At 56.1% G+C, this 27657-nt stretch overlaps 9 protein-coding genes across 9 annotated transcripts; 6 read left to right on the top strand and 3 right to left on the bottom strand.

Moving 5' to 3' along the window:
- Positions 1-297: 297 nt before the first annotated feature.
- ACRALDRAFT_1049857 (uncharacterized protein) lies at positions 298-4291 on the top strand (the record flags this gene model as incomplete). The annotated part of the gene is made up of 3 exons (XM_071015618.1): positions 298-646; positions 1024-1280; positions 1464-4291. 3 exons carry the CDS (start codon positions 298-300, stop codon positions 3966-3968), a joined length of 3111 nt encoding a protein of 1036 aa, XP_070873438.1. The 3' UTR covers positions 3969-4291.
- A 740-nt stretch (positions 4292-5031) lies between these two features.
- On the bottom strand, positions 5032-6141 carry ACRALDRAFT_1093420 (uncharacterized protein; the record flags this gene model as incomplete). The annotated part of the gene is made up of 6 exons (XM_071019669.1): positions 5032-5186; positions 5221-5280; positions 5315-5561; positions 5600-5682; positions 5717-5843; positions 6127-6141. The coding sequence occupies 6 exons, from the start codon at positions 6139-6141 to the stop codon at positions 5032-5034; spliced, it is 687 nt and encodes a 228-aa protein (XP_070873437.1).
- A 539-nt stretch (positions 6142-6680) lies between these two features.
- Positions 6681-8613, top strand: ACRALDRAFT_1042077 (uncharacterized protein). The gene is made up of 2 exons (XM_071015242.1): positions 6681-7068; positions 7151-8613. Exons 1-2 carry the CDS (start codon positions 6857-6859, stop codon positions 8517-8519), a joined length of 1581 nt encoding a protein of 526 aa, XP_070873436.1. The 5' UTR covers positions 6681-6856; the 3' UTR covers positions 8520-8613.
- An 84-nt stretch (positions 8614-8697) lies between these two features.
- On the bottom strand, positions 8698-9825 carry ACRALDRAFT_1081460 (uncharacterized protein; the record flags this gene model as incomplete). The annotated part of the gene is made up of 1 exon (XM_071019169.1): positions 8698-9825. One exon carries the CDS (start codon positions 9823-9825, stop codon positions 8698-8700), a length of 1128 nt encoding a protein of 375 aa, XP_070873435.1.
- An 895-nt stretch (positions 9826-10720) lies between these two features.
- ACRALDRAFT_1081459 (uncharacterized protein) lies at positions 10721-12049 on the top strand. Its single transcript, XM_071019168.1, has 2 exons — positions 10721-11205; positions 11280-12049. Exons 1-2 carry the CDS (start codon positions 11101-11103, stop codon positions 11835-11837), a joined length of 663 nt encoding a protein of 220 aa, XP_070873434.1. The 5' UTR covers positions 10721-11100; the 3' UTR covers positions 11838-12049.
- A 261-nt stretch (positions 12050-12310) lies between these two features.
- Positions 12311-13844, top strand: ACRALDRAFT_1081458 (uncharacterized protein). Its single transcript, XM_071019167.1, has 2 exons — positions 12311-12667; positions 12766-13844. Exons 1-2 carry the CDS (start codon positions 12550-12552, stop codon positions 13557-13559), a joined length of 912 nt encoding a protein of 303 aa, XP_070873433.1. The 5' UTR covers positions 12311-12549; the 3' UTR covers positions 13560-13844.
- Positions 13845-16979: 3135 nt separating this feature from the next.
- Positions 16980-19126, top strand: ACRALDRAFT_1049847 (uncharacterized protein). Its single transcript, XM_071015617.1, has 3 exons — positions 16980-17077; positions 17124-17489; positions 17564-19126. Exons 1-3 carry the CDS (start codon positions 17011-17013, stop codon positions 18718-18720), a joined length of 1590 nt encoding a protein of 529 aa, XP_070873432.1. The 5' UTR covers positions 16980-17010; the 3' UTR covers positions 18721-19126.
- Positions 19127-19720: 594 nt separating this feature from the next.
- ACRALDRAFT_2054350 (uncharacterized protein) lies at positions 19721-21257 on the top strand (the record flags this gene model as incomplete). The annotated part of the gene is made up of 1 exon (XM_071021706.1): positions 19721-21257. One exon carries the CDS (start codon positions 19721-19723, stop codon positions 21008-21010), a length of 1290 nt encoding a protein of 429 aa, XP_070873431.1. The 3' UTR covers positions 21011-21257.
- Positions 21258-21422: 165 nt separating this feature from the next.
- Positions 21423-23087, bottom strand: ACRALDRAFT_1081455 (uncharacterized protein; the record flags this gene model as incomplete). The annotated part of the gene is made up of 4 exons (XM_071019166.1): positions 21423-22450; positions 22517-22649; positions 22694-22809; positions 22877-23087. The coding sequence occupies 4 exons, from the start codon at positions 23085-23087 to the stop codon at positions 21423-21425; spliced, it is 1488 nt and encodes a 495-aa protein (XP_070873430.1).
- Positions 23088-27657: the final 4570 nt, after the last annotated feature.

Here is a 27657-nt window from a genome sequence, read left to right as displayed (position 1 = left end):
AAGTGGGTCGATACTTTTGATAGGCTCATCGGCACTGTTAATGCCGATCCGCCGACCTATCGGTGACGCCGACGGTCACCGGTAATTTTGGGGCCGGTCCCCGATCCGTTTCAAACTTTCGTTTCTCCTTTCTCACCACATCACGGTGACTGAGAAGCATTTCGAATCCCTTCGATTTGAAATATTTTCCTCGACGTACGAAGTAGTAGAACACCTTTTCTTCTGGACATATACCCAGTCGATACAGGACTCTCATCACTACGTACTCATACGTAAAGTCTTATGGAATCTACCACAATGGGTGCAGACTGTTTCCCCGGAAACTCGACGGCGAGTGATGCTGCGTCGTCTTGCGCAGGTTCGTCTCGTGCGACCACTTCTGCTACGCGTACCCGTGGGCGGGATGACGGCGCGGACCAGGAGACGGATACGCGCGGCGGTGCTACCGAGACTTGCGATACCGTCGACGGCGATGGTTGCCGTGGTGGCTGTCGTGATGGCTGCTGTGACGGCGACGCCAAGGAGGCCAACGACGATACTGCCAGGGCTTCGCTAGAATCCGATGCCACAACCTGCTGCGGCACCGAAGAGCAGTGCGATGGTGTGTTTTCCCAGTCCTGTCCTTCCCAGCCTCTTCACTCCTCTCGTCTCTCCTTGAGACATTCCTCAGGGTTTCTGTCTTGGGCGTCTGTCTCTACAGCTCTCGATTCTCATGCTCCACATGGTCATACGTGAGAGGGTTTGTGCATTGCATGCTAACGGACGGGCCATGTCATGACATGGCCTTTTCTAGAGAAATGCATCGTAGTCGCCGCTGCTTTGGAATGTGAAAAGGCCTGTGATGAAGACACGGATCACCATGGTATGAATCCCGTTGAAGTTGCGCTGCGTTGAGAAGGATTACAAAAGGACTTGTATGCGGCCTCTGCGCTCGCCAACCCCTTGATCCTCTGGACGTTTCCTGAATCACGTCCTGGCCAGCCTCCCTCCCCCTCCCCATTCACCTACATCAAGCGATTTGAGGACAGTTTTCTGACCCGTCACGTTCCTTAGAGGCTGTCGATCATCGCCATGTTCACGACGACCAGGGCAACCACCCTGATTCGGCCTGCAGCAGCCACCTTCGCAGAGCCTTTGAACGCTACGCTGCTTATATTGAGCAGGCTCGTTGCATCTGCCGCGCCATCCTCGAAAGCGGCTTTTCGTCTACATGCTGCACCAAGAACACCAAGAAGAACACCAAGAACACCAGGAACACCAAGGATACCAGCGATACTACTGTCACGACCACCGCGAGGGGATCTGTGACTCTCGCCCCCGCCCCCAGCGGCGGAACCTCCCACGCCATGTACCACAAACTACCTACACCCGATGCTCATGTCCACGAGCTGGCCATCAAGTCGGCCTCGATCGAGACGGATACATCGGGCTGCTGCGGCGGCACTGACCATCACCACGCCGAGAATCTCTCCCCCACCACGCCCCCTCCCGCCTGGTCCCGAGTCCGAGGCAAAGTAAACGACCCAGAAAACGACGCCGGCGGCACCGAAGCCGTCGCCGTCTTCGTGTCCGGCATGACCTGCTCGGGCTGCGGGGACAAGATGGCCCGCGCGCTGCGGTCGACGCCGGGCGTATCGCAGGTCCGGGTCAACTTTGTCATGAGCAACGCCGACTTTTCCGTCGACCGAACCATCACCAAGACCGACCACGTCATCCGCGCCGTCGAGGGCGCCACCGGCTTCCGCTGTACCCGTATCGCCGGCGACGGCGACCACACCCTCGACGTCCTGGCCTCGGGCGCTGCCGCCGCCAAACTGCTCCGCGACCCGCCCACCGTCACCACGGGCGTCGCCGTCGTTACCAAGAGGGTCGTCAGACTCACGTACGATCCCGCCGTCGTCGGTGCGCGTCAGCTATTCGACTCGCTGGACGGTCTGGCCGGCGGGCTTGCACCTCCGAGCGCCGACCCTGCGCTGGCGCGCGGCCGGGAGAGGCTCCGCGACCAGACGGTCAAGACGATAGTGGCCGCCGCGCTGACCATCCCCGTCGTCGTGCTGGCGTGGGGCGACACGCTGGTGGACGACGCGACCAAAGCGCACGTCTCGCTCGTGCTCGCCTTGTTCGTCCAGCTCATCGCCGTTCCCGAGTTCTACCGCCCCGCGCTCTCGGCGCTTGTCCGCAGCCACGTGCTCGAGATGGACATGCTGGTGGTCATCAGCATCACCGCGGCGTTTCTCTACTCGGTCGTCGCGTACGGGTTCCGCATGGCCGGCCGGCCGCTGGAGACGGCGGCCTTCTTCGAGACGAGCACGCTGCTCATCACCCTGATCCTGCTCGGTCGGCTCATCGCCACGTATGCCCGCGTCAAGGCCGTCTCGGCCGTCTCGATGCGGTCCATGCAGACCAACACGGCCGTCCTGGTCGAGGACGGTGGGCGGGACCGGGAGATCGACGCCCGCCTGCTCCAGTACGGAGATAGGTTCAAAATCCTGCCGCACACCCGCGTGCCCACGGACGGGGTGGTGTTGAGCGGGTCGTCCGAGTTTGACGAGTCGATGCTCACTGGCGAACCCATCCCGGTGGCCAAGGGGCCGCAGGACCACGTCATTGCCGGGACGGTCAACGGGGACGGCACGGTTGTGGCCAAGCTCACACGGCTGCCGGGTAAGAACACGGTCACGGATATTGCGGCGTTGGTCGAGGAAGCGGCCAACTCGAAGCCCCGATTCCAAGACTTGGCGAATAAGGTGGCCAGCTGGTTCGTCCCCGTCGTGACCGTCGTCTCCCTCGTCGCCTTTGTCGTTTGGGTGGTCGTGGGTCTCGAGGGACGGGACTGGCCTGCGAGCAGGTCCGTCGTCAATGCCCTCACGTACTGGGTCGCCATCCTCGCGGTGTCTTGCCCCTGCGCCCTCGGGTTGGCCGTGCCCATGGTCCTCGTCATTGCCGGGGGCATCGCCGCGCGAGGAGGCGTCGTCATCAAGTCGGCCGAGTGTACGGAGCGGGTGCGCAAATGCACCGACGTCATTTTCGACAAGACCGGCACCATCACCGAAGGAAACCTGGACGTCATGGTGGAAGAGTTTCTCACGTCCGACAGAGACGGAGCCGTGGCCATGGCCAAGTCGCTTGTCGCAGGTGGTAAGCACCCTGTCTCGGCTGCCTTGGACAAATATCTCGCAAGCCATTCCGTAGACGCTTTGTCCGGTGTGAAGGACGTCCGCGTGGTCGCTGGCTGCGGCGTCGAGGCAAGCTTCGATGGGTCGGTTCTGCGCGCTGGTCATCCGCGGTGGACCCAAAGCGAGCATCTCCCCATCGTCACCCGGCTCCGGGACCAGGGGCTCACCATGCTCGTGGTCACGCGCGACGGTAACCCCCTGGCGGTCTTTGGGCTCCGAACGCTGCTCCGCCCGGAAGCCGCTCGCGTCATCGGCGCCCTCCAAGCGCGGAACATCGCAGTGCACCTCGTCTCGGGCGACCAGACGCGCGCGGTCCAGGCGGTGGCCGCGTCGGTGGGGATCCCGCTCGAGAATGTGGCGGCCGAGTACTCGCCGGGGGAGAAGCGCGACTACGTGGCCGCGGTCATGGAGGACCCCAAGAAGTACGTCCTGTTCTGCGGCGACGGCACCAACGACGCGGTGGCGGTCGCGCAGGCGCACGTCGGAGCGCAGATGGGCGGCGCCCTGTCGAGCAGCGACGTTACCCAGGGCGCGGCGGACGTTGTCCTCCTGGGCGGGCTCGAGGGGATCCCTTTCCTGCTGGATGTGAGCCGGGCGGCGTTCAACCGCATGGTTTTCAATTTCGTTTGGTCGGCCGTGTACAACGTGGTGGCCATCCTCATGGCGGCGGGGGCCTTTGTCTATGTCCGCATCCCGCCGGCGTATGCCGGACTGGGGGAGATTGTCAGCGTTCTTCCGGTTGTCTTTGCTGCGTTGTCCATGCTGCTTCTCAACTTTCGCCAGAAGGCCTAGGGGGGTGATCTGAGGGTGAGGCAGTTGTCATATCCGGTTTGGTAAAGGCACGCTTCTGTGAGGAGCGAAGAACGAAACAGAAAGAAAGGAAGAAGAGAGAAGAGAGACGGACTAGGGGAAAAGGTCCGGCTGGCGAGACATACTGCGATTGTAATTCATGTCATCCCGAGTAAGGGGGTTCTTGTCAGTGGCGCTGGGAGGTTAGGGAAACGGCGGGATGAAGACGAAGTGGTGATTCACTGCTTATTAACTCCATTACACGACCTTCATGGAGCGCAACAGTTAATAATAGACTCTGTGCATAGGGAAATGAAATATTTTGGAGTCTACAGAACATCGCAGATTAAGGTGGGATGAATCTGGTGATAATCTTCCCACACCGAAGCTCACCGAAACTGCCGAGTGGTACGTACAGTACAACGTGCAAGTACCTAACCGGGAGGAGGGGGGCCCTGGACAGTATAACCCCTATACTAACTGTAGAATGACTGGCCTGGTCAGGTCACGTCCTCCAACATGTTAAGACTATCATGACCAGGATCTAGGGTGTCCAGGCTGCCTACTATTTCGGGTCCCTACTATGTCACTCTCTTGCTTATATTACTGTAGTTAGTATAGAGACGGCCAGATAGTGACTAGAGGGTACTAGTATAAAGGACTGGTTAGTGGATCTACGCCTGGACAGTGCATTACAACCTGACAGTCTGTCTTACCTTGACATTAGAGTCGCGACGGTTTAGGATATCTGCCGTGTTATAATAACAAGAAAAAGGGTTTATATATCCGGGGTATGCATCTAGGCATTCCGGTATATGTATAGTCACTTTGTATCTATGCTGTACCCCTCCTTTTTACCTTAGAATTCTAATATTGGAACATTCCTCTAAAGTACTAAGTCATATGCTAGCATGAATACACCATTTCTGTGCCTCCTTCCTTAAGAAGTCCTGGTCCTGAAATACGCTTACGATTAATACCCTTATACTAAGGTCTGCTATGGAAGAGGTTAGCTTAATAGGACTCTGTGGATAGGACTCTGTGGATAGGACTCTGCTTACGTCTGTTATCGTGGAAGAGGTCCTGCTGCTGTGGAAGAGGTCCTGCTGCTGTGGAAGAGGTCCTGCTGCTGTGGAAGAGGTCCTGCTGCTGTGGAAGAGGTCCTGCTGCTGTGGAAGAGGTCCTGCTGCTGTGGAAGAGGTCTGCTGTGGAAGAGGCTAGCTTGATGGGACTCTGTGGATGGGACTCTGCTTACCTCTGTTATCGTGGAAGAGGTCCTGCTGCTGTGGAAGAGGTTTGCTGTGGAAGAGGCTAGCTTGATGGGACTCTGTGGATGGGACTCTGCTTACCTCTATTATTTTGGAAGAGGTCTGCTGCTGTGGAAGAGGTCTGCTGCTGTGGAAGAGGTCCTGCTGCTGTGGAAGAGGTCCTGCTGCTGTGGAAGAGGTTAGCTTGATGGGACTCTTGGATGGGACTCTGCTTACCTCTATTATTTTGGAAGAGGTCTGCTGCTGTGGAAGAGGTCCTGCTGTGGAAGAGGTCCTGCTGTGGAAGAGGTCCTGCTGTGGAAGAGGTCCTGCTGTGGAAGAGGTCCTGCTGTGGAAGAGGTTAGCTTGATGGGACTCTGGATGGACTCTGTGGATGGGACTCTGCTTACCTCTGTTATCGTGGAAGAGGTCCTGCTGCTGTGGAAGAGGTTTGCTGTGGAAGAGGCTAGCTTGATGGGACTCTGTGGATGGGACTCTGCTTACCTCTATTATTTTGGAAGAGGTCTGCTGCTGTGGAAGAGGTCCTGCTGCTGTGGAAGAGGTCCTGCTGCTGTGGAAGAGGTCCTGCTGCTGTGGAAGAGGTCCTGCTGCTGTGGAAGAGGTCCTGCTGCTGTGGAAGAGGTCCTGCTGCTGTGGAAGAGGTCTACTGCAGTTATTATGGAAAAGGAAGAAGACCTAACTGTAGATGGATCTATGGAAAAGAAAGAAGATAGATAGAAAAGGATCTACGAAGTACGTACGCGTATGCTGCTGCTCCTGCCTCCTGATAATAGCTTCGTTACCTATTATGGAAGGACCTACCGGGATAAAGTACTAGTACTTTATAAATATGTACTTCTCCTGCTATTTTCGTAGAAGATATACCTTAGTAATAAGTATATATACTTGTTCACTGTCAGCGGTAACATACTGTCAGCCTTACTATTCTAACATAAACAGTTAGTGTATTATATACTAGTCAGTCATTTCGTGGGCCTTAGATAACTAATAAGATATCCTATGGTGTATAACAGGGTACCTGTTATAGATGCTGTTTTTTACTGGTTACTATGGACTTTACTACTTAGAATCACTATGCTAATGTACCTAACCATTTTAATATAATTTTAACCTATAATAGTAAACGCGCTGCTTATGATATCGACTTTCTAGCTACATAATGACCAGCTACCCCCTTATATCCATGATAGTCAGTATAAGAATTGACTGTCCAGGACCCCCTCCCTCCCGGTTAGGTACCCAAGCTGAAATTTACAATGGTACCTCGGTACGTACGTACGCGCCCGAAGGAAGCCCAGCCAGTGCGCCAGCCACGTTTCTCGCTGAAGCACGGTATTGGTACAAATGGCCGGTGTGACGTAGGTCCGTACACCGAGACACAAGACGGCCCCACATGTCCTCGACAGCCCTGTGGGTCGCTCTCTTTCCAACTTCCAACACTCCCTTCCCTTACTATAGGGGAAGGAGCGTAGGCAGTAATCGGGAAGCAGGAGCATCAGAAGCAACGCACGCTTCCTTCCCATCAGAAAAAGCTTCTTCCTTTCACATCATCTCCCACTTGTCAGACTGCAAAGTCAGGAATCTTTGTTCTGCAGGCGTACAACGTACAATCGCCATCTCAAGATGGGCGTCTCGGATATGGCGACCTCTCTGAAGAGGCTGATTCAAGGAGAGAAAAGGCATGCCTACATCGAAATACCGACTTCCAGCGGCGACATCAAGGCTGGGAACGCCGAGACTGAGTCCAGAGGGAACAACAAGCGACAGCGACTGCTTCGGATTTCAAGCGCAATCGTCTCTGTCGTCCTCACTGTCTACCTCGGCGTTATTATATGGTAAATGCCATGGTTTATTTTTGTTTATTTTATTTTCTTTTTATTCTCACCACAGACCGCGAGATCCGCTGACACGCACTAGGCGAATCGCATGCTGCAATACCGTGGGCAACCCCCTGCAAGAGGACCACACCCATCTCTGGGGCCAATACTCGCCCTTCTACCCCGTACCCTCAGACTTGGACAGGGACATCCCCCCCGAGTGCAAAGTCACCTTTGCCCAAGTCCTATCACGGCACGGCTCTCGCGATCCCACGGCGTACAAGACCGCCGCCTACAGAAAGCTAGTGGCCCGGATCCAGGACTCCGTCGAAGACTACGCCAAGGGCTACGAGTTCATCCGGGAGTACAACTACACACTCGGGGCCGACCAGCTGACCGCCTACGGCCGGAGCGAGATGAAGGCGTCCGGCGCGGCATTCTACCGCCGGTACAGGGACCTCGCCGCGTCTTCGAATCCCTTTGTCCGCTTGTCGGGCCAGCAGCGCGTCATCGAATCCGGGCTGCACTGGATGGAAGCCTTCTTCGACGCCAAGCAGGCCGACGGGCACAATGTTCCGGCCGAGAGGGGGGCCGACTTGGCGGACCGCGCCGTGATCGTATCGGAAGAAAGGGGGATGAACAACACGCTCAGCCACGGGCTCTGCACCGAGCTGGAGACCGGCCGGTTCTCGCGCGTGGCCGACGACGCCCAGGCCGAGTGGATGGACGTGTTCATGCCGCCCGTCGCCGCCCGCATCAACGCCGACCTGCCGGGGGCGAACCTCACCCACCTCGAGCTGGTGTACCTGATGGATCTGTGCCCCTTCAACACCGTGGCGGACGCCGACCTGACGCCGTCGCCGTTTTGCGGGCTCTTCACGCAGGGCGAGTGGCGCGACTACGACTACTACCGCACGCTGGGCAAGTACTACGCCTACCACGAGGGGAACCCGCTCGGGCCGACGCAGGGCGTGGGGTTCGTCAACGAGCTGGTGGCGCGGCTGACGGGACAGCCCGTGCAGGACCGGACGTCGACCAACAGGACGCTGGTCGGGGACGAGGCGACGTTCCCCCTGGATCGGGCGGTGTATGCCGACTTTAGCCACGACAGCGACATGGTGGCCATCTACGGCGCGCTGGGCCTGTACGGGCGAGAGGTGACGGGGGGGTTGCTGCCCACGACGGAGAGGTTGTCGCCGCGGGAGGCCGGGGGGTTCGCGACGAGGTGGACGACGCCGTTTGGGGGGAGGATGTACGTCGAGAAGATGAGGTGTGGTCGTGGTGGGTCGGGAAAGGGTGAGCAGGCTGGCGAAGACGGGGAAGAACTCGTGAGGATCCTTGTCAACGACCGGGTCGTTCCGCTGGCTGGATGCGGCGCGGACCGTCTAGGCCGGTGTCGGCTGAGTGCATTCCTGGACAGTCTGGAATTTGCGCGGAATGGCGGCCGCTGGGATGAATGCTGGGAGTAAGAAAGGGTGTGCCTACCCGGGCGATATATTGAATTTAATCATAATGGCCTTCTACTAGTGAGGCGCGGCGTCACAGGCATATTCGATTTTGACGATTTTCTCATGTTGAAGTGGTGTAAGACGTCCCAAGCCGGCTATGCGGCCCATGGTCACATTACTCAAATTGCAGCGGGCAGCATCAAGGTTCTTCATCTCGAACCTCACGCTCTTCCGTCCCACACACCCTTTCACAATGGGACGGTGTATGCAACCGTTGGTATTCATGGGCCGGCACCCGGGTTGCGATAAGATGGATGTGCCTGGGCGCCGTGAAGAGAAGACCGGATGCTCGCTCATGTTGCCCCTCGGGACCCCGGCTACCCAAGTACGCGGCGGGCTCGGACTTGCCAAACACCAGAGCGGGCTTCAGTTCAGGGAACCGCACTTTGCGCTTTGAACCGGGCGGCGCTTCCCTCTCCTCCATCTGTCTCCGCTGCTCCTCCCACGCAGCCCTCGAGCGCAAGGGGGTCGAATTCGTCTCCCAGTAGGTCCTCAGGTTCTTCAGATAGCATGCCGACGTGCGATGGCAGATGATGATCCAGCTAGGGGACGTCATGAACCTCGCGCGCGCCATGTGCATGGCCGCCTCGGTCCAGACGCTGGCCCGCGCGCTGTCGTCCCTGTCGTGGAGATCCAGCACCGCAACGTCCGCCTCGCCGTGCAAGAAGGAAATATCCCGCACGGCGTCGAGACGCGCGCTCGCGGCGGGGTCGTCCTTTGCTAGCTGCGCAGGCGGCTGTCCGTCGTAGATGATGTCGGAGACGGAGTAGTATACGGTTTCGAGGGATGAAAAATGTCCATTGCTCAGCTCCCGCGCCAGGAAATCCCGTATAGTCTGCGAGCAGGACCCAGGCGGGCTGGCGATGGCGCGGATGCTGCTTGGTAGGGAGCGGAGACGGGCGAGCGAGGCGGGAACGAACCGCAGGTACACGGCTCTGATATTGCGGTCGATCCAGACGCGGCAGCGGGTATCCAATGGGATTACGCCCATGGTCTTATCCATCGTAACGTAGGGATACCGGTCGTCGTCCTCGTCTTGGAGGACGAAACAGCCGTGACGGAGCGCGATTTGCCGGGATTCATGGCACACGTAGAGGATGACGGGCGGTCGGACGGAAACGATAGTCGTGGAGTTGATTAGACGCTTCGCCTCATTGAAACGTCCCATCCTCAGGTCTCGGAGAGGCGGGATGGAGTGTTCCCAGACTAGACGACGTGGCTCTGGCGGGAGACGGGGGAAGAGGGTGAAGGACGACGTAGTATCCATGGCCAGAGGAGGTAAAGTCTTTCGCACGCTTTGTGATTTGGACTGCGTCAGTAGATATGTCTCTGACCTGATCAGGGGTTCTTATACTCACCTGGCATTCCATTTGCACCAATGGGGTCAGGCCTCTGTCCAACATATTCAGGCAGCAGAGGGTGCCTACAGACTCAAGAATAATCAAGCCTGACCCACGAGTCTGGTAAGCAGACAAACCTGAGCCACCTTTGAATAGAAACCTGAATACCTGTAAATAGAAACCCGATACCTTTAAATAGAACCCCGAATGCCTTTACATAGCTCAAGGAAGAAGGATCTCATTCGCATAAGGAACCAACGCCCAGCCGAACTGCATCCTTACAACCAGCGAGCGACGACCAGAGGGTGACCTGGTGGGAAAGCCTTGAATGGTCCCGGAAAGGTCCAGGTTCCGAGATTCTCGTCCTACATTTTGGATGTTCGACCTGATCGAATAGGAACGCCCCCAGTGGTGACGGTCAAGATGATCGCTCCGGACAGCTGCGCCGCAGAAATGGAACGTCTTCCCCGCTGGAAGCCGTTTCTCGCAGATGCAGTCGTATATGTGACATGAGTTATCCGGTTTGGGCGACGCTTGCTTGTACACTAAATGGCAGGAAGAGCATACGAATATCTATGGTTGGGATAATGTTGTCGAGGCGATGCCGCAAACAGCGCAGCCTTTGTTTTCATGATGACAGTGGAGTTTGCGTGTCATCTGCGTTGCGCATATCAACATACAGTGCGAATATTTTTAGATACCCAGATTAGTCAGCTCCTGTTAGGTTACCTAGTCGGTCCACCTCGTGGCAGCCCAAGTACGAAGTACGTATGAAGTAGCTACGAAGTACGAAGTAGCTGAAATTAGGTAGCCAAGGCAGTTGGAATTTCCTGCGCAAGTCGACAACAGCCACCCCATTCCCATTCACCTTCACATTGACCTGGCGTATCTTTCATCGCCCGTCGAATATCACCGACATTTCAAGGAACAACCGACCGAGGCCTATTGTGGCTCCCTGTCAAAACTGGACAGGCTGAACACGCGACCTGCGACAGCTGCATGACGACAGTCCGAGCATCTTTCCCTTATCGGAACGGCCGGGATCAACCACGACGACACACAGGAACGCGCGATTGGAGACGCCAGGGAAAAGGACATCGCATTGAGAACAAGGCGGCGCGAGATCAATTGAGACTGTTTCGCGAACCGAACCATCCGAGGGAGCAAAAGAGACGAGGACCGATAAACAAACATCGGCAAAGATGGTTTCCACAGCGGGTGCCATCATTATAACGGTTGTCGTTGTTGCCGTGGTGGTGAGCGCTGCCTGGGTTGTCTACACCCAACTACGCGCAAGGAGATTAGGCGTACGTCCCCTCCCTCGACTCTGCCTCCCCAGCAGAACAAGAATCACACCGTGGCTAACCATCCCGTGTCCCAGCTCCCTCCCCCCTCCTTCACATCGTACATCCCCTTCCTCAAACGCAGCTCCGGCGGCGGCGGCGGAATCTCCGGCCTCTTCCGCTCCTTCCGCAACCCCCGATCCGCAGCAGGCGCCTACGAAGAACCCCTCCAGGGCGGCAGCAGCAGGACCCGCCGCGGCTTCGGCCCGCTCGACCCAGACGAAGCCTGGGACTCGCGCGTCGGGTACGAGGCGGACACGTATGGGCCCTACGGCGCGTACGAGGAGCAGGAGCTGCGCACCACCGCGGGCGGCGGCGGCGTCGACACGGGGTATTCGGGGGGCCCCGTCGGGGACGTGGGTGCGGAGAGCTACGACATGAACGTGCCGCGGGACGTGGAGCGGGGGAGGCCGGGACAGAGGCAGGGCGAGGTGGATCGGAACCCGTTTGACGATGATGCGGAGGCGAGCAATATCAGCTTGCGCGGGGTGAGCCCTCGGCCCATCGATACGGGAGCGGATGCGCGGGTGGGTGGAGGGAGCGGCGATGGCGGGAGTCCGGCGGAGAGGAGATCGATGTTCAAGGAGAATGTTTGATGAGCTGTTGCGCGGGAGATGCCGCGCCTGTATTGGTTTTGTTCTCTGGAGGAATACAAACGGACATGTTGGCTTTTATTCTGCCCGGCGGGATGTCTGTTGTTTTCGCAAACATTCTTTCCACTTCCACTGTCTGATTTGGAAGAGGTCGTTCGTATGAGAAATGACTGTTTATTTTACATTCGATTTTGGTGGGGAGCAGAGGATATCACCAGTTTCATTTGTTTTACTTGTTTTATTTCGTTTTCTTTTTCTTTTTTTTCTCCTTTTTTTTTCTTTTTTTTTTTTTTTCGTTTCCACAAAGACCCCATGCCATTGGAATGTTGCGAAATATTGATCAGCGGCGGGGAAGGCTGAAAGGCTGAAAAAGGTGACTTCAAGGGGACTTCAACCACAAAACAGACAGGCGTCGGAACGTGTCTCGTTTATGACAACTTGCTGGTTGACACTCGAGATGTTCAGTATTGGTATTACACTACTACGTAATTAGTACCTGTACCTTCATCTCTGGTGGTGCGGGGCAATTTCCAATGGCCAAGGCGGGGCAACGATAGCAAGAAACGTCACTGAACATTCAGTTCCGTAGCTGTCACCAGTCAAGAATAGCAACTCTACCTCTTCCACCCACGCCCTCCATTGCCAGGCCTCCGCATTGTAACTCTACAGGCTCGGTCTACTGAGCCCACCGACTCGCACCACACATACCATCACCATGGCGGACATCAATCTTCAAGAAATCCACGACACGCTCGTCTCTGTCGCCTTTGAGGCTGGCAAGATGATCATGTCCGCGAACCCTTCCCAAGGCGACCAAGGCACCAAATTGAACTGTATGCACTCTCCCTCTCTCTCTCCCCTTGCCATTTACCACTTCCCCCTTTTTTGCTTCGACGTCCCGCCCCGTCTACCCATGCTAACAGGCCACCAGCCGTCGACCTCGTCACCGAAACAGACCAAGCCGTCGAAAAGATGGTCTCCACCCGCCTCCGCGAATCCTACCCCTCCATATCCTTCATGGGCGAAGAAACCTACACCCCCGGCGCCCGCGTGGGTCCCGAGCCGACCTTCGTCGTCGACCCCATCGACGGCACCACCAACTTCATCCACGCCTTCCCCTCGGCCTGCATCTCCCTCGGCCTCGCCGTCGACAAGCGCCCGGCCGTCGGCGTCATCTACAACCCGTTCCAAGACCTCCTCTTCACCGCCATCCAGGGCAAGGGCGCCTACATGCACCGCGGCGCCGCCGCCGGCATCGGCGCCCCGCAGCGTCTCCCGCTGGCCAAGAACCCGACCCCGCTGACCGGGCTCGGCTCCGCCCTCGTCGGCGTCGAGTGGGGGTCCGACCGCCACGGTGCCAACTTTGAAGCCAAGGCCGCTACGTTTCGCAAGTTGGCCGCTAGCCCCAGCGCCGAGGGTGGCGGTGGTGCAATGGCCCACTCGCTACGCAGCATGGGCAGCGCTGCCCTCAACCTCGCCGCCGTGGCTGCGGGTCAGCTGGACATGTATTGGGAGGGCGGGTGCTGGGCTTGGGACGTGTGCGCTGGGTGGTGCGTCCTCTCTGAGGCGGGCGGCATCGTCGCCGGCGGAAACCCCGGCGTGTGGGAGCCCGAGCTGGATGGGCGTATTTACCTCGCCGTCCGGGGGGCACCTAGCGGCCAGAAGGAGATTGTGGAAGAATTTTGGGCGGTTATGGGGGATCACCGCTTGGAGTACTCGGTTTGAACAATATGTCGGTTTAGACAACTAAAGGGAAAATAGGAGATCTGGAGTCGTCAAGGATGACAATGGGGGTGTATGCGCAATGGGTATATACTTCACTGGACAAAATTACCCGGTGTTGAAGGAAGACAAGGTGAGAGAATAAGAAAAGAGAACAATAAAAGAGACAAAGAAAGAGAATTAGAAAAGCAGTGGGGTTACTAGAGGTTAGAGAGGCAACCTGGTCCAAGTTGGTTGCTTTGATATAAACAAATATACGTCTGGATATGAAGAGAGGCACGTTTCCCGACTTGCATTGTCATAGCTCGAGGGGAATCCGAAAATCAGCAGATCAAGCTATGACAATGCAAGTCGGGAAACGTGCCTCTCTTTACGAACTAGATGTCATTGCATGCCAAAGGACATATTAGTAGATGAAATAGAGAAACGGAAGAGTGTTCGAAAGGGACACTCCACGGCAGTCTATGTAGCTATCTACATAAACAAAGTTGTCCTCCAACTAAGCCGTGATTCTCCGATAGTGATGGGGTAATATAATACTGACATGAGAATAGAATCACTCTATATTGCAGTGTTCCCAGCCATTGGAATACAGAAAAATCGAGAGTCGAGGTCGAGCCATGAATATTTGTGGACAACACAACGTAGAGTCTGCTGGCCCATGACCTGCTTCGTGGAAGTGACGCACATGACACTATCCGTATTAGATCCCCCCAGATCTGTAGAACCAAGCCGGGCCATGAAAACCGAGCAATTGGAATTTTTAGTTCAAATCTCTAATCTATTTTTATTCAGTCAAGTTGTCAATTAAAAGTTTAACGACGTCCAACTTGCACAAAAGTCGCACGCATTCGAGGCGGACGTCGATGAGCGCTAGTCCGTTTACAGAAGTACGAGATACCTTCCCACGTGGCCCCACCTTCCGCCCACCAAGTCCCCGACGGGATCTAGCGCAAGCGTCTCAAGAGCCCAATCCAACCCCTGCCGCTAGTTCCAGCAAACGGGAATCCTGGAAAGGCGGGAATGTGGGGCGGCTTTAACGTCATCCCAAGGGGGGTTGACTGTCTATAAGAAAGTTGGGAGAAGACGGGAAACACGAGCAGGGGCGTCGTATTTCAATGCTAGGATAACGATCAGTAGTAGCTTGGTGGGAGGGTCCAAGGAGGGAACGGAGGGCAGTCGGCAAAATTCGGTATTACGCTTCCGAGGCGAAGGAGAAACTAATAGAAGGTGTATGCAACAAAGCGATCGTTCGAGAGCGGTCCTCGATTACGGTGCATATGCAGTCCACATCTGCCACCAAGGAAGGAGGTGGGTAATTGTTCCACGAAGTACGGACAGGGAAAGTTGTCGAAATGCATAGAACGGTAGGACTGTCCGACAGTTCGACAATGCATCTGTCCCGGTTATCGGCGACTGCGGGCGCACCGATTCGACTGTGCAACAGCACCATGCAACTGCCACAGTTATGGTCGTCGGCCGATGGTCAGATGGCGCGCTGGTTTGCCTCTTTACGTATGGAATAGTAGGAGGGCAAAAGGATGGCGAGCGGTGTGATGTGATCTGTGCTATGAGGGGCGGCTGCATGTTGGCCGGGGGAGTACCGGGACGGTCGGGACCATGACGGACCCCGCAAGGTGCTTGGAAAAAGACGATATGCCACCTTTTGTTCGATCGTGTCGCATTCTCCCCTTACCCTATTTGGCCGTCTTATCATCGTGTCCCGTCGTCCCCTCTTTCAATCCCCTCGGATCTGCTCGGCTCGTCATGGGGTCCCTTGTCAAATCTCCCAGGAAAAACCAGGTGACATAGATGAGGTTTCGTAAAATGATGTTGGATCTCAGTCGTTCGTGATGAAACCCACTTCATGGACGGTCTGTTGTTGACCGGAAGAATAACAAAAAGTCGAGAACCAGAAAAAGGAGGACTAATGACTAAGAAATTGGATAGAGCGATAGACAGGGATCCCGGACTCTGTAAACGCAGGTTGACGCGCCAATCAGCGGTGGATAAATACGAACTCGGCGTCCGTGCTCACGGGCATTAGGTGGGAGATATCACGAGCATGGAAAGCGCACGCATTTTGGAAGTCGGCTGACGTCCTATTTACTAGCTCAGGAGTAGCGTTTGTGCAGCGACCAGCTACCACCCGCCCACGGGGAAATTTGGATTTCGCCCGCGGTGTTGTCGGTTTATAATGATTGTGACTCACTATCGGTTCGGTTATCGTCCTATTTTCCACGATGCGCAGAGTATTGTGTGTTTTTTGTGTGTGAGTGCTCCAGAGAAGAGAAAAATAGTTGGCGCGGACTACTTCATGCAGTTGCAATGAATAACCGGTGAGCTAGTAGAGGAGAAAGAAGGCATCTGGACTGGGCCCAGGCCGTGTCGGTTAGAAGTGGTACCCCCCTCCACTAGCAGACTAACAGTCGCCAGACACCGATATTCATGCCAGTCTATAATCGTAGGGAAACAATGAATTGGTGCTTCGATGTGTTGAGAGTGTTTCTAAAATCTTTGTCAACCTTTGATGTCGGCGTTGATGGGCAACCAATAAACAACAAAAAAAAAAAAAAAAAAACTTGATGGTGGCAGAGTTGCAAGACAAGCACCCCGGACCCTGTCGGTATGCTAGCGTCGACCCCCTTACATGCATACATACGCACGGCCCCTGGGTCTGGAAGCAGCAATCAGATGCCTTTTTGTCCAATCATATAGCGTCTCGGCTGACACCCCACCCACTCCACGGGCCAGCCCACATTCCGAAAAGCTTCTGTACGTCCTCCTCGCGTTCCCTGCCAAAAGACTTCCTATTCCTGCCTCGCTCGATTCTCCCGTTGGTTCAAATCTTTGCTGTTTGAAGTGCACACAGTCGCTTTCGTCCCACTGGAACTGCAAGTGCCGCAGGACCCCTCCCCCGCACCCGTGCAAGCGCTTGCAATAAGTGAAGCCGGAAGGCCGTTGTTGGCTCCATACCTCGTAACGTAGAGGCCGAGTCCGAGTCCCTCGTGGGCCCCTCGTTTTTTTCAGTTTTAAAGTATTTCTCCTGCTCCCGTCCTCCCAAAGTCAAAATTTGAACCTCTTCTTCCCTCTCCTCACGTTCCGTCACATTCCTCGTGCTCTCCTCTCCCAGGCCCTCTCTCTCTCTCTCTCCCGTGACACCAATCCGTGAATCTGGCCGCAATCGGATACTCCCTCGTCACCTCCATCCATCACATCCACCTATATAAAAAAGAGAAACCTTGCTTCGATCGAGGCTTTCTCGTCCATCACCAACACCATAATCATTGCCACTTGACCACGCTTGGAGCACTAGGACGACGACACCCACGGCACTGCTGATCTCGGCTGCTCGTTGTCCTCCCCTTCCCCGACCACTCGTCCAAGTGCAGCGTGTGTTCCGGGTTGTTGTGTGTGTTTTTACGTCGTAAGACTTGTATTTGATTGAGAAGCAATGTCTCTAACAAAACAGAGATCTGCCAAGTCCGATGACTTTCCCACGGTTCAGCTCTTTCTACTAGGTATGTTCCCTTCCTTTTGTCCCGTCTCCAGCACTAACAACCTCAGCGATCGTCCGCCTCGCGGAACCCATCGCCCTCACCTCCATCTACCCCTACGCCTGGGCGCTCGTCAAACGGTTCCAAGTCGGCCAAGAGCAAGATGCCTCGTTTTACGCCGGCCTCCTCATCTCGGCCTTCTCCCTCGCCGAGGCCCTCACCGGCATGTACTGGGGCGGCCTTTCGGACCGCATCGGCCGCAAGCCCGTCCTGCTCATCGGCTGCTTCGGCACCATGTTCAGCATGATCATGGTCGGCGTGGCCACCAACTTGTGGGTTGCCCTCGCGGGCCGTGCGCTTGGTGGTCTCCTCAACGGCAACATTGGCGTCATCCAGACCATGGTTGGCGAGCTGGTCAAAAGGCCTGAGCACGAACGTAAGAGAATGAATTTATTATCCTCACTTTGTCATCCCCTGGCCAGGAGGAGGTCCCTGCTAACTTGTTGACAGCCCGCGCCTACTCGGTGATGCCGTTTGTATGGTCCATCGGCACCATCCTAGGCCCTTTTGTAGGCGGTACGTTTGCCGATCCCCACGAGTCGTTCCCAAACGTGTTCCCCGAGGGCTCCCTCTTCCACACCCACCCCTACCTCCTCCCCAATCTCATCTGCGCCGCGCTCCTGCTCGTAAGCATCATTCTCGGCTGGTTCCTCCTGGTCGAGACCCACCCGGACATGCAGCCGCGCGAGTCTCTGCTCGACGACACGTACACCTCGGAGGAGACCCCCCTGCTGGAGACGTCGGACGCCATCAAGCGGCCGGCTGTGGACATGCGCGACGACACGTACGGCACGGTCCGAGGCCGCGATGATGCCCGGACGGCGCTGGAGGCGTTTATGTCGGAGAAGAACGAGGTCAAGTCGAACAGCATCCTCACCAAGCGGATCGTTGCCATCATGATTGCGCTGTGCATCTTTGCGTACCACTCGATGACGTACGACCACCTCATGCCCATCTTTTTCGAGGACGATCGCGTCGTGGGAAAGAACGACGGCCTCGTCGGTAACTTCGCCGCCGCCACCTTGCCCTCGTCCTTCTTCCTGCCCGGCGGCCTGGGACTCAGTGTGCGCGACGTTGGCATGATCATGGCCGTCAACGGCGGCATCGCGCTGTTCATCCAGGCGGTGATTTTCCCCCTGGCCGCCGAGAGGATGGGCGTGTTTCGGCTGTTCCTGGTGGTGACGGTGCTGCACCCCATCGCCTACATGCTGGTGCCGAGCCTGCTGCTCGTCCCCGAGTCGCTCGTCTACCCGGCCATCTACTTCTGCTTGGCCGTGCGGAACGTCCTGTCCATCATCCTGTACCCGCTCCTCCTCATCATGCTCAAGGAGGCCACGCCCACGCCGAAAGCCCTGGGCAAGGTGAACGGGCTGGCGGCCAGCGCCGGTGCGGGGTGCCGGATGATTGCGCCGCCCATCGCGGGGTGGCTGTACACGGCTGGGAGCAGGGTGGGGTGCAGTGCGCTGGCGTGGTACGGGAGCGCCATTGTGGCCGTGGTCGGGTCTGTGCAGTGCTTCTCTGTGCCACGGCCAAAATGTGAGCAGGAGACGGAGGAGACTGCTTTGGGGGTGGCCGACGAACACACCGACAACGATACTAGAGCGTGACGACAGGACGACAGACGAACGAGACGACAGATGAGAAGCCACGGGGGGATAAGAGAATCATAATATGAAAGGATGAAACGGAGACATGGGAGAAAAGACGGGCGAAAAGGAAGACATTCGGACCGAGTCGGAGCCGGCGCAACGGAGTCTTGGGATCTGGCCAAAACTTTGCTTGGGGTTCTCTTTAAAAGTTCGCCACCGGAAGTTGGTGTTTCAGCCAGCGTGTTTATGAGATCTTCATAGATGGAGGATGTCTGGGCTATGTTGGGATTCTTGGGTACGCGAGGCGCAAGGAGTTTTGCCAACTTGTGTTTTTAATAGTCGCCATATTTGATAGTCGCGATGTTTAGTTGAGGTAGCGAGTGAGTAGAGATAATGGCATTAATGGATACCGGCGTTGACATGGAAAAAGAGAAAAACATATTTCCAATGACACTTATAGCCTCGAGATAGAGACCTCTTACCTACGAGTTGTCCAAGTTAAAGGTGTTATAGGAAAAGTGTCACATTCCTGTGTGTGTAGGAGGAAGAATCTCCCTGCTCAGAGGGCAGCTGTAGAGGCTAGATATACACATTATCTCAGCTGGTGCCTGCTGTTGTCAACAGGTACCACGCAACAGAAGTATCTAAAAGAAAATAAAATGAAAATAAAATGAAATTGCCATTGGATGGAGTTGACTCGAATTATAGCCAATTAGATTCGCTGTAGAAGCCTTAACATTTTAGGCCGGTCGGACTTCTTGCGCCTCATCATGAAGGCATTTATTTATATTTCACTTTCAATGAATCCAACAGTATCAGAAAAACGAAACTGAAAAGAATCCCACCACTGGGGAATGAGAGGTCCTTTTCTATCTTACCATAAGAATTTGATGCTTTAGACACCGGGACTCGTCGGGTCAAGTTCATAAAAAGGCTCAAGAGAAAGTCGACTCACTCACCCGCCTCTGAGACCTATCCCAGAATCTTCACCACTATTCGACCCAAGAACTGCGACGAGATGGACCAACAAAGGGTAGAAGATACCCAAAAGGCGTCGGACCCCCCATCGGCACCCACGGTGGTCGGTCCGGAAGCCCCCCCGACCAAGACGGTCGACGAAGTCGTCGCCGAGCTGCGAAAGTCGCCCCTCTTCATGACCGAGCTGGACGAGGAGAACGAGCAGGTGGTCGCCCTCCAAGCTCTCGCCTACGAGGGCACGCCGCTCGAAAACGCCGTCAACTTCAAGGACCAGGGGAACGATTGTTTCAAGGCCCGCCTCTTCGCCGATGCCCGCGAGCACTACACCAAGGGCATCGATCTGCTCGCGCCGCTCGACCGTCTTCGCAAGAAGGGCGAGGTCACAACTCACAAGGAGACGAGGACGGAGAAGCAGAAGAGGAAGAGAAAGGCCACTCCAGCCGAGGACACAGGGGTCAGCACAACACAAGACGAAGGGGAAGGGGAAGAGGAAGTCCAAGTCCAAGTCGAAGTCGACGTCCCCGACTCAGAAGACGACATTCAGCAACAACTCGCCGTCCTGGAATCCCTCTACGCGAACCGCGCCGCCTGCGCCCTGGAACTCCAAAACCACCGCGCCTGCTGGCTCGACTGCGGCCACGCCCTGCGCATCAACCCGCGCAACATCAAAGCCTACTTCCGCTCCGCCCGCGCCCTCCTGGCCGTGGGCCGCCTCGAAGAGGCCGACGACGCCTGCGCCCACGGTCTCCGCGTCGACCCCGCCAACGCCGCCCTGCGCAAAGTCGCTGCCGACATCGCCGCCGCACGGGAAAAAGCGGAAGCTAAACGCCGCGCCGAGGAGGCGCGCAAGGCCGCCGAGCGCCGCAAGGAGGCGACGCTGAGGGCCGCACTGGCCGCGAGGAACATCCGCACACGCACCACCGGTGCAGACCCCGAGATGGGCGATGCCCGCGTCAAGCTCGTCCCCGACAAGGAGGACCCGCGCAGCTCGCTCGTCGTCCCCGTCGTTGTCCTCTACCCGCTCGAGCTCGAGTCGGACTTCGTCACGGCCTTTGGGGAGGCCGATTCCCTGGGCGACCATCTTGGGTATATCCTGCCGCCGCCCTGGGACGAGGAAGGGGACTACGCGTCCGTAGACCGGGTGGAGTGTTTTGTGGAAAAGATGGGCGGCGGGCTTGTCAAGTGGGGGAAGCGCGTGCCGTTGTTGAAGCTCCTTGGGACGGGGAATGTGGAGATTGTCGACGACGTCTTCAAGGTGTTCGTCGTGCCCAAGGAAAAGGCCGCTTCGTGGGTGGAGGACTACAAGTCCAAGACGGCTGCCAGGAAGTGAGGAGGTATTGCCATTGACGCCGACTATGATGATGATAGACACATAGACACATAGACACCTTTTTCCATCAAACGTTTCCCAAACGCCGGATTCGTAGCAGCCATCCAGTCTCGCCGTCCCTTGGTGTCCAAGTGTGTAGGCCAGACTCCGCCTGAGTTGTATGAGTTCAGTCTGCCGAGATCGACCGTGAAGCTGGTAGAAATAGCAAAAGATCGCCTCCCTATGCAATGATCCCAAGTCCACCCGTAACTCCATCCATCCAGACCCGAGTCTCGCGTTCTATTCCCACCATGCTATTCCATTTGGGCGAAGGCCCAATGTAAGAAAAAAAAGAAAAAAGAAAAGAACAGGGGAAAAGGGGGGTGGGAAAAGGGGGTGGGAAAAGAAGAAGAGAGAACATAAAAGTATGCCCTCAAAAAGATGTGGCTCTTCTCCGTTTACTCCGATGTGAATCCGGCGTCCTCTCGCCCTCCTCTTTCCCTCCCCCTTCCCTGCATTCTCCCGCCGCCGCCCCCGCCCAGACCTGGTCCTGCACGCTCAAATTCATCAGCAGCAGCGCCGCCTTCTTCTCCGCAAGGTCCAGTCCGGGCTGACCCTGACCCCTCTCCTCCTCCTTCCGCTTCTGCGCAATGTATTCCAGCGCCGGGCTCCCCCTCTGGCTCTCCCCACCTTCGTACCCCTGATCGACGTCATCGTGGACGATCGGCCGTTTCGCAGGCCATGCGGCCCGCGGTAGCGAAGGCTGGCTACGCGGCGCATGCGTATGGCCGTGCGAGTGAGCAAGCGTGCCATGGAACGACAGGGGAGGCTGTGGAGGAGCAAATCGCGGCACAGCGCTGAGTAACGGGTTGGGCGGTGGTTGCTGATACCCCTGCTGATGATGATCGCGGAACATATTGGGAGGCTGGTGTGATGTAGGCACCATAGTCGGCGGGAATGTGCGGTTGACGGCCGTCCAGCCCGAACCGTGGCGGTGGTTTGGGAGCTGTGGCCCCGACTGGTACTGGTAGGCGTATCCCGGTGGGCCGGAGCCGGAACTCGATGCCGAGTCGGGACCTGACAAGTGCCCGTCGGCGTCCGTGTCAGTGCTATAGGGGCTGAGGCTGACCATACGCGTGTCTACGCGCAAGCGGCGTTCCGTCTCTCGCATCGCTCGTACCGGCCGCTGATCTGACCTCCTGGGGCTCGGAACCGAGAGGCTGGTGTACCCAACGCCGCCTGAAGTGGTACCCCGGTGGTAATCACGTCGCCATATCTCTGCTTCCCTCTGCGCCTCGTAGATGATTCGAGGGTCGATGATCATACGCTGAAAGTCGGGCGCCCCGGGCGGAATGCACCGTGACGGAAACGAGGGCCCGAAAATGGGAATGAGCGCACCGGCAATCTCGTAACAGAACGTGGCACAGACAGCTTTGGCGCATTTATAGGGCATCCAGTAACCTGCAACGACTGATTAGCAGGCGTCTCTTCTGCCAAAGACATACCACGGGCCTGGCCTTGACTTACCCTGAGCCGAGATGGCTCCCCCTGTTATACTGTGCGTGACGTCCTTGAGTCCGGGATTCATGCTTAGCATCTTCGCTGGAACCGTCTGAGAGCGAGTCAGCTGCTGCATCGGGAACGGTGTTTGGACAAACAGCTTGATTTCCGTTTCTCCTTCTTTTTGCGTCTTTTCGTGTTTACCTTGCCGTATTTGCAGCACTTGAAAAAGGGGGTCATGCGGACGAGGCCAACATTGTAATCCCACATAACCGTGTACTCGGTGTCGCTCCCTGGTACTCTGAATTCGTATTTGAATACTAAGATTGCCATCAGCAATGGTCCCTTTCCCCTCTCGTCGAAACCGACAGTCCGCTCGGAACGTACCTTCGAAGCTCTCCCGGCCTGTCTTGATGTAAAAATCCTTCTTCTCACTGTTGTACGGAATGTGAGCGCAGGAGTTCTGTATCTGCCCAAACGGGTGGACATGGAATCTCATAATCTCCCGAAGCGTTGCCTCGTCGACATGCTCAAACGGGTAAAAGTTGATGGTGCCCCTGGGTTTGGATTTGGATATGGAAACCGAGTCCTTCGCCATCTTGAACTTGCTGAAAACGGCCACCCTGTCGAGTCGGGACGACGACACCTCATCCGTGTACGAGGTAGCTGGCGACGAGATGGTCGGACTGGGTAGGAACTGGGATACCGGAAGAGGAGCAGGAGGAGGCCTCGGAGGCGAAGGGTTAAGTAGAGAAGACAACGACAGCATCGCGTCCTGTCCTGTCCTGCCCTGTGTCGCTTGTTAGGCTGGACGTCAGGCGTCAATGTCTTGAATGCAATGTGTGTATCTTGCACGATAGCGAAACTTGGAGACACGCCAGTCTCTGCTGGAATGACGGATGGACTCTTCGTCAGGCGTATGGCAATGGTGGAGAAGAAGCCCTGTGGAGAGAGGAGGCGAGGCGGTGGAACGATTTAAGACAAGATTCTGCAGGGACAGCGGAACGGATAGAAGGGAAAGGAGAGGTATCTGGTGCCTTTTAGTAGCGGACAAACACCTGTTCTGTTGTTCACCTTTGGCACTCCCAGAACCTCAACCGGCGAGGACTAAGAGTTGACCAGGACAAGGGGGCGAAGGTTTTCCGAGATGGTTCTTTCTCAGGCCGGAGGTCGGCTCTTCCAGCGGTACTGTGAGGAAGAATCGGCGGCCGACGGTTTTGTTGAGAAGGGTTGGCAGTTGCTCTCGGTGCAGAACTCCTTTGTCCAGCTGTCTTGGAATCGAACCTCTCAGAACGGTGTACTCCGTTTGTGATAGTCCACCGCTACTTTTCCTGACCAGGGATCGAGGGAGAACTACCGAATGATAGATGACCAAGACGAAGACGAAGGAGAAGGCTCGAGATGGGACGGACAGCCCGCTACTGGTCGTGCCCGTCTAAATATTGCTGTTCCTCGGGGGGCCGTGCTGATGACCAACTCACGAATGCAAAGACGAGGTTTGTTGCGAAGAAAGCCAAAGTCAAAGCCAAAGTCGGTTGCGTTCGAACTGGGGGAATCGCCCTCCGCCGGGTGCTGCCAGCAAGGAGAGTCGTCTTCCCGGTTGAGAAGGGGGCCCAGCCGTATCAAACAACGTCGGGGCAACGCACGCACACTGCCAATGCTGCTGCTTCTTCTCCGCTCCTTGACCGAAGGATGGAAGCCCGAACAGAAAAAGTCCATGCAGGTAAGGAGGGGAAGGTTGTTCAAAGGGGGTGGAACAACACCTAGCAACGCCCTTTCTCCCCTTTTGCTCCCGTCTCCCGTGTCCCGTCTTCCGTGTCCCGTCTCCTGTTTCCCGATTTCTCCCCCCCTTCCCCATCTACGCCCTCACTTTTCTGCTGTTCTCCTTCAGCGCGATACAGACACCCCCGTCCCGTGTACTTGAGTCACGGCCCAGAAACCGAGGCTCGGCAAGTTTCACTTCATGTCACCAGAAAATGGTTATTGACCAAAAAGGGGATCATGACACACAGCTAACTAGCTTCATGACGCATCGAGAGAACAAGGCAAAGCCAGAAGCAGTCAATGGGTCCTGGGACGTCGACAAATACCGGCCCGGCCTGTCTTCTGCGATGCCCAAACAGGGAAAAGCACGGTGTTTGAAGGGCGCACGGGGGGTGGGTTTCGCACCTAGGGGGTGTCCCTCACGGCTATCCGCAGGTACCGAGCCGTCTGGCCACCTTTGCCAGACAGGTTTGCTGAAAGTGGTAGAACAAAGACTCTCCATCATTCTATGGTTGATGACCCCAACTCAAATCCCAACTTGACTCGACACACGTGGCCTTGCGTCTTACACCGCGACAGAGAGAAAAAAGGGGGGCCACAGCCGAGACGGGCGTCGACGAGATTTTGCAGCGGTGAAATAGCATGCACGGCAAGGAGCAACAAGCAGGAAGCGATGGATCTCCAGCTCGCCTTCTTTTCGACGTTTGGTAGCTAACGAGCCGTTGCCATGGTGGGGGTTCAGGCACCAGAGAGCCAAGGAACTCTAGTTCGGGGGGGTCGCCTCTTGCTTTTCGTCAGACCGCCAAAGCCAGCAGAGACCAGTCTCCCCGTCTCTTTGTAGCAGGTCTCTGTGCATAGCCGTCATAAACTCAACGATATGCGTGGAACAAATTCTAGGGCCCTTCGAGAACTTCGTCCTGGACACTCAAGCTGTGTATGGTCCGGCCTTGAAGGGGTGATTGCAGCTGTCACGACACGGGTCCCTTGCTCCCCTCCCCACGAGCTCGTCGGTGTACATGCACCGGCCAAGTCAAAAAGAAATGTCCGAGAAGGCGATAGGGATACAAAGGCGCCCCCTTCACCTGGGGATGGAGTCAATGGTCCCGGTTCATTATTCCAGATCCCATGTCTTGAAGGATGTCTAGAGTGGAAGAAAGGAGACAAGAAGACAGTAAAAGCGTCCTTGTTGTCACCTTGGCGGGCAAGAAACTGATCACTTGACCAGGATTGACAGAAGTTTTCCGTACCAAGTATGAGAATCGTCTGTATCAGCGTGTGGGTCAGGAGCAATGAGATATGATGAGGCAAGGGACTTGACAGCGAGCCAACCACGCCAACCACACACGGCTGAGGCCGAAGCAAGCCACTCGACCACTGAAGCAGAGAAAGCCGACAGATCTATCGTCAGAGTCGAGTCAATGGTCCCTTGCCCATCTGGGCAGAGTAAATGGTGGACATGGACGGTGATTTCTGCAGCTTTCCGTGTGTACCACTTGGCGAGCTCGCACGGGGCAGAGCGTGCCCGACCATCTGACGTGGGCTAAGACGAACGGAGCAAACGAAGAACGGTGCGAAGACGGGAGTAGAGAGGCCATGAGGGAATCCTCGGTGCAGTTGGTGAGTTGAAGACGCGGCATTGTTGGCGAGGTGTATGGTCGTCCCCTAGTCGCTACGACACTCTCAGACAGGCGACGGCTAATAGTGACAAAGGATGCGGTTGAAGGGTGGCGACGCCGGTGACACTGCTTTTAATGGGCATGGGCAACACGGTTTCCCCTTTCGGCAAACAGGCGAACGAATGATCCGAACCCCTCCCAGGCGAGCAATGCCCGTGTTTGAAAGTACCGTACCAGCAGTTCAGCACGTCACCTGCGGCCAAGGGAGCGAGTTTGGCGATGGAAACATTTGCGTCGGTTTCTCGATTTTTTTCCTGCATCTGGATCTGAAGACCAAGAATTCGTTCGAAGAGGGTTCTCTTTCGGGAGAAGAGGGACTCAAGGTGTCAAGGTTTCAGATGACAGCGAACATGTCTCGGTGACACCGCAGAAAATGACAGGAGAGGGATGTGACATGCACATGGTTGTGGTGCAACCGGGGAAGCAGTTTGAGGTCGCGACAGATGAACATATCGATGCCAAGTCAGTTGCCCTTACTCCGTACGCCCTTGGGCCTACTCGGAACAGCGGGGAGGTTGGGATTGTACGCCATCGAATGGCGCACTTGGGGTCTGGAGACAGGAGTCACTCCATAGGACCACTGGAGAGCAAGAGCTCCTTGGGGATATTCCCCTGTGATGTCGGCCGGCGAGATTCCAATTTCAAGAGTCATGGCCCAACGCACGTCCATGGAGAGAAGCGAGACACCAAAGTGGACAGACCTTCTCGGAATCCGCTTCATGGCGCCATATCGACGTCCTTCAAGTAGCGTGGCTTCGTGGCTTCGTGGCTTCACCACAAAACTGGCCTGTGTTTAACCTTGCTGTAGATAAAGGATCGAAACAAAGAAATGTCACGATGAGTGCGTATGCCGGGTACAAGGGCGTCATGTCCCCTAGCGAAAGAAGGTATGACAGACGATGAAGCTTAAGTTTCCAGTGGCAGAGACGCAGTGGCTCCAGGTGCTACTGACCTGAGAACGGGACGATGGCCGTCTCGTTCTGTGCGACATGGAGGCACGTTGCATGTCATACAACTTTTCGCCCTCGACGGCGGGAGATGGTCGGGGTTTGGCGAATCCATGGGCGGACGCGTGATTGTGTTGTGCGTCGTTCGCCCACGGTCCGGCGTCGCCGAAGGGCTTCTGATTCACAAGTCGATACTGATATTGATACCGAGCATTAGTCGAGAGACCCCGGTAGCTGGTGATGATGAGTCGGTGACTGATGGACCGTGGCCGACCAGATGCCTTTTTGTCTTCGAGATGGCAACAGACCGCCGGGGTCGCCGCGGTAGGCGGGGGCCCTTGGTGCAAGTGGGAACTTGACCTTTCTGTATGTATGGATTGTATAAGAGTGAGTGCAAGACATTTATTCAGAACGTAGTTCTCAGTGGAGAAAGCGAAAGGGGAGGTGATAGATGAGGCATGAGTTGGATGAGATCTGACGAGGCTGGGGTTGGACGTCGAAACCATGACAAGCTGACTAATAATTGATTAGATGCCATGTACAGTGAGCGTACTGTGCCGATACGTACAGTTCCCCGAAGAAATGGCTGGGATATTCGTATCTTTGTACCTTTCGATGCTCCTCCATTAGAAGACAAGCTCAAGTCATGTCTTGGATAGACAGGCCACTTCATATCCTGGGCCGAGTCTGAATCTGGTCCACTGGAACGGAAGACGGGACTAAGAAAGAGTGAACAAATCTCTCCGTTTCTTTCTTTCCTCCTTCATTTCTCTTCATTTCC

Source organism: Sodiomyces alcalophilus (genome assembly GCF_042370955.1).
Source record: "Sodiomyces alcalophilus JCM 7366 unplaced genomic scaffold ACRALscaffold_6, whole genome shotgun sequence".
Classification (NCBI taxonomy): Eukaryota; Fungi; Ascomycota; class Sordariomycetes; order Glomerellales; family Plectosphaerellaceae; genus Sodiomyces; species Sodiomyces alcalophilus.
The sequence above is the reverse complement of the archived record's forward strand: the minus strand, read 5'-3'. Positions and strand labels throughout refer to the sequence as shown.

Bases quoted from the DNA above. Each gene is read 5' to 3' on its own strand.
- ACRALDRAFT_1042077 (XM_071015242.1), top strand. From the start codon at position 6,857: ATGGGCGTCTCGGATATGGCGACCTCTCTGAAGAGGCTGATTCAAGGA. The intron at 7,069-7,150 runs GTAAATGCCATG...GACACGCACTAG, and splicing joins TACCTCGGCGTTATTATATG to GCGAATCGCATGCTGCAATA.
- ACRALDRAFT_1081459 (XM_071019168.1), top strand. From the start codon at position 11,101: ATGGTTTCCACAGCGGGTGCCATCATTATAACGGTTGTCGTTGTTGCC. The intron at 11,206-11,279 runs GTACGTCCCCTC...CCCGTGTCCCAG, and splicing joins TACGCGCAAGGAGATTAGGC to CTCCCTCCCCCCTCCTTCAC.
- ACRALDRAFT_1081458 (XM_071019167.1), top strand. From the start codon at position 12,550: ATGGCGGACATCAATCTTCAAGAAATCCACGACACGCTCGTCTCTGTC. The intron at 12,668-12,765 runs GTATGCACTCTC...ACAGGCCACCAG, and splicing joins CCAAGGCACCAAATTGAACT to CCGTCGACCTCGTCACCGAA.
- ACRALDRAFT_1049847 (XM_071015617.1), top strand. From the start codon at position 17,011: ATGTCTCTAACAAAACAGAGATCTGCCAAGTCCGATGACTTTCCCACG. The intron at 17,078-17,123 runs GTATGTTCCCTT...TAACAACCTCAG, and splicing joins GGTTCAGCTCTTTCTACTAG to CGATCGTCCGCCTCGCGGAA. The intron at 17,490-17,563 runs GTAAGAGAATGA...ACTTGTTGACAG, and splicing joins CAAAAGGCCTGAGCACGAAC to CCCGCGCCTACTCGGTGATG.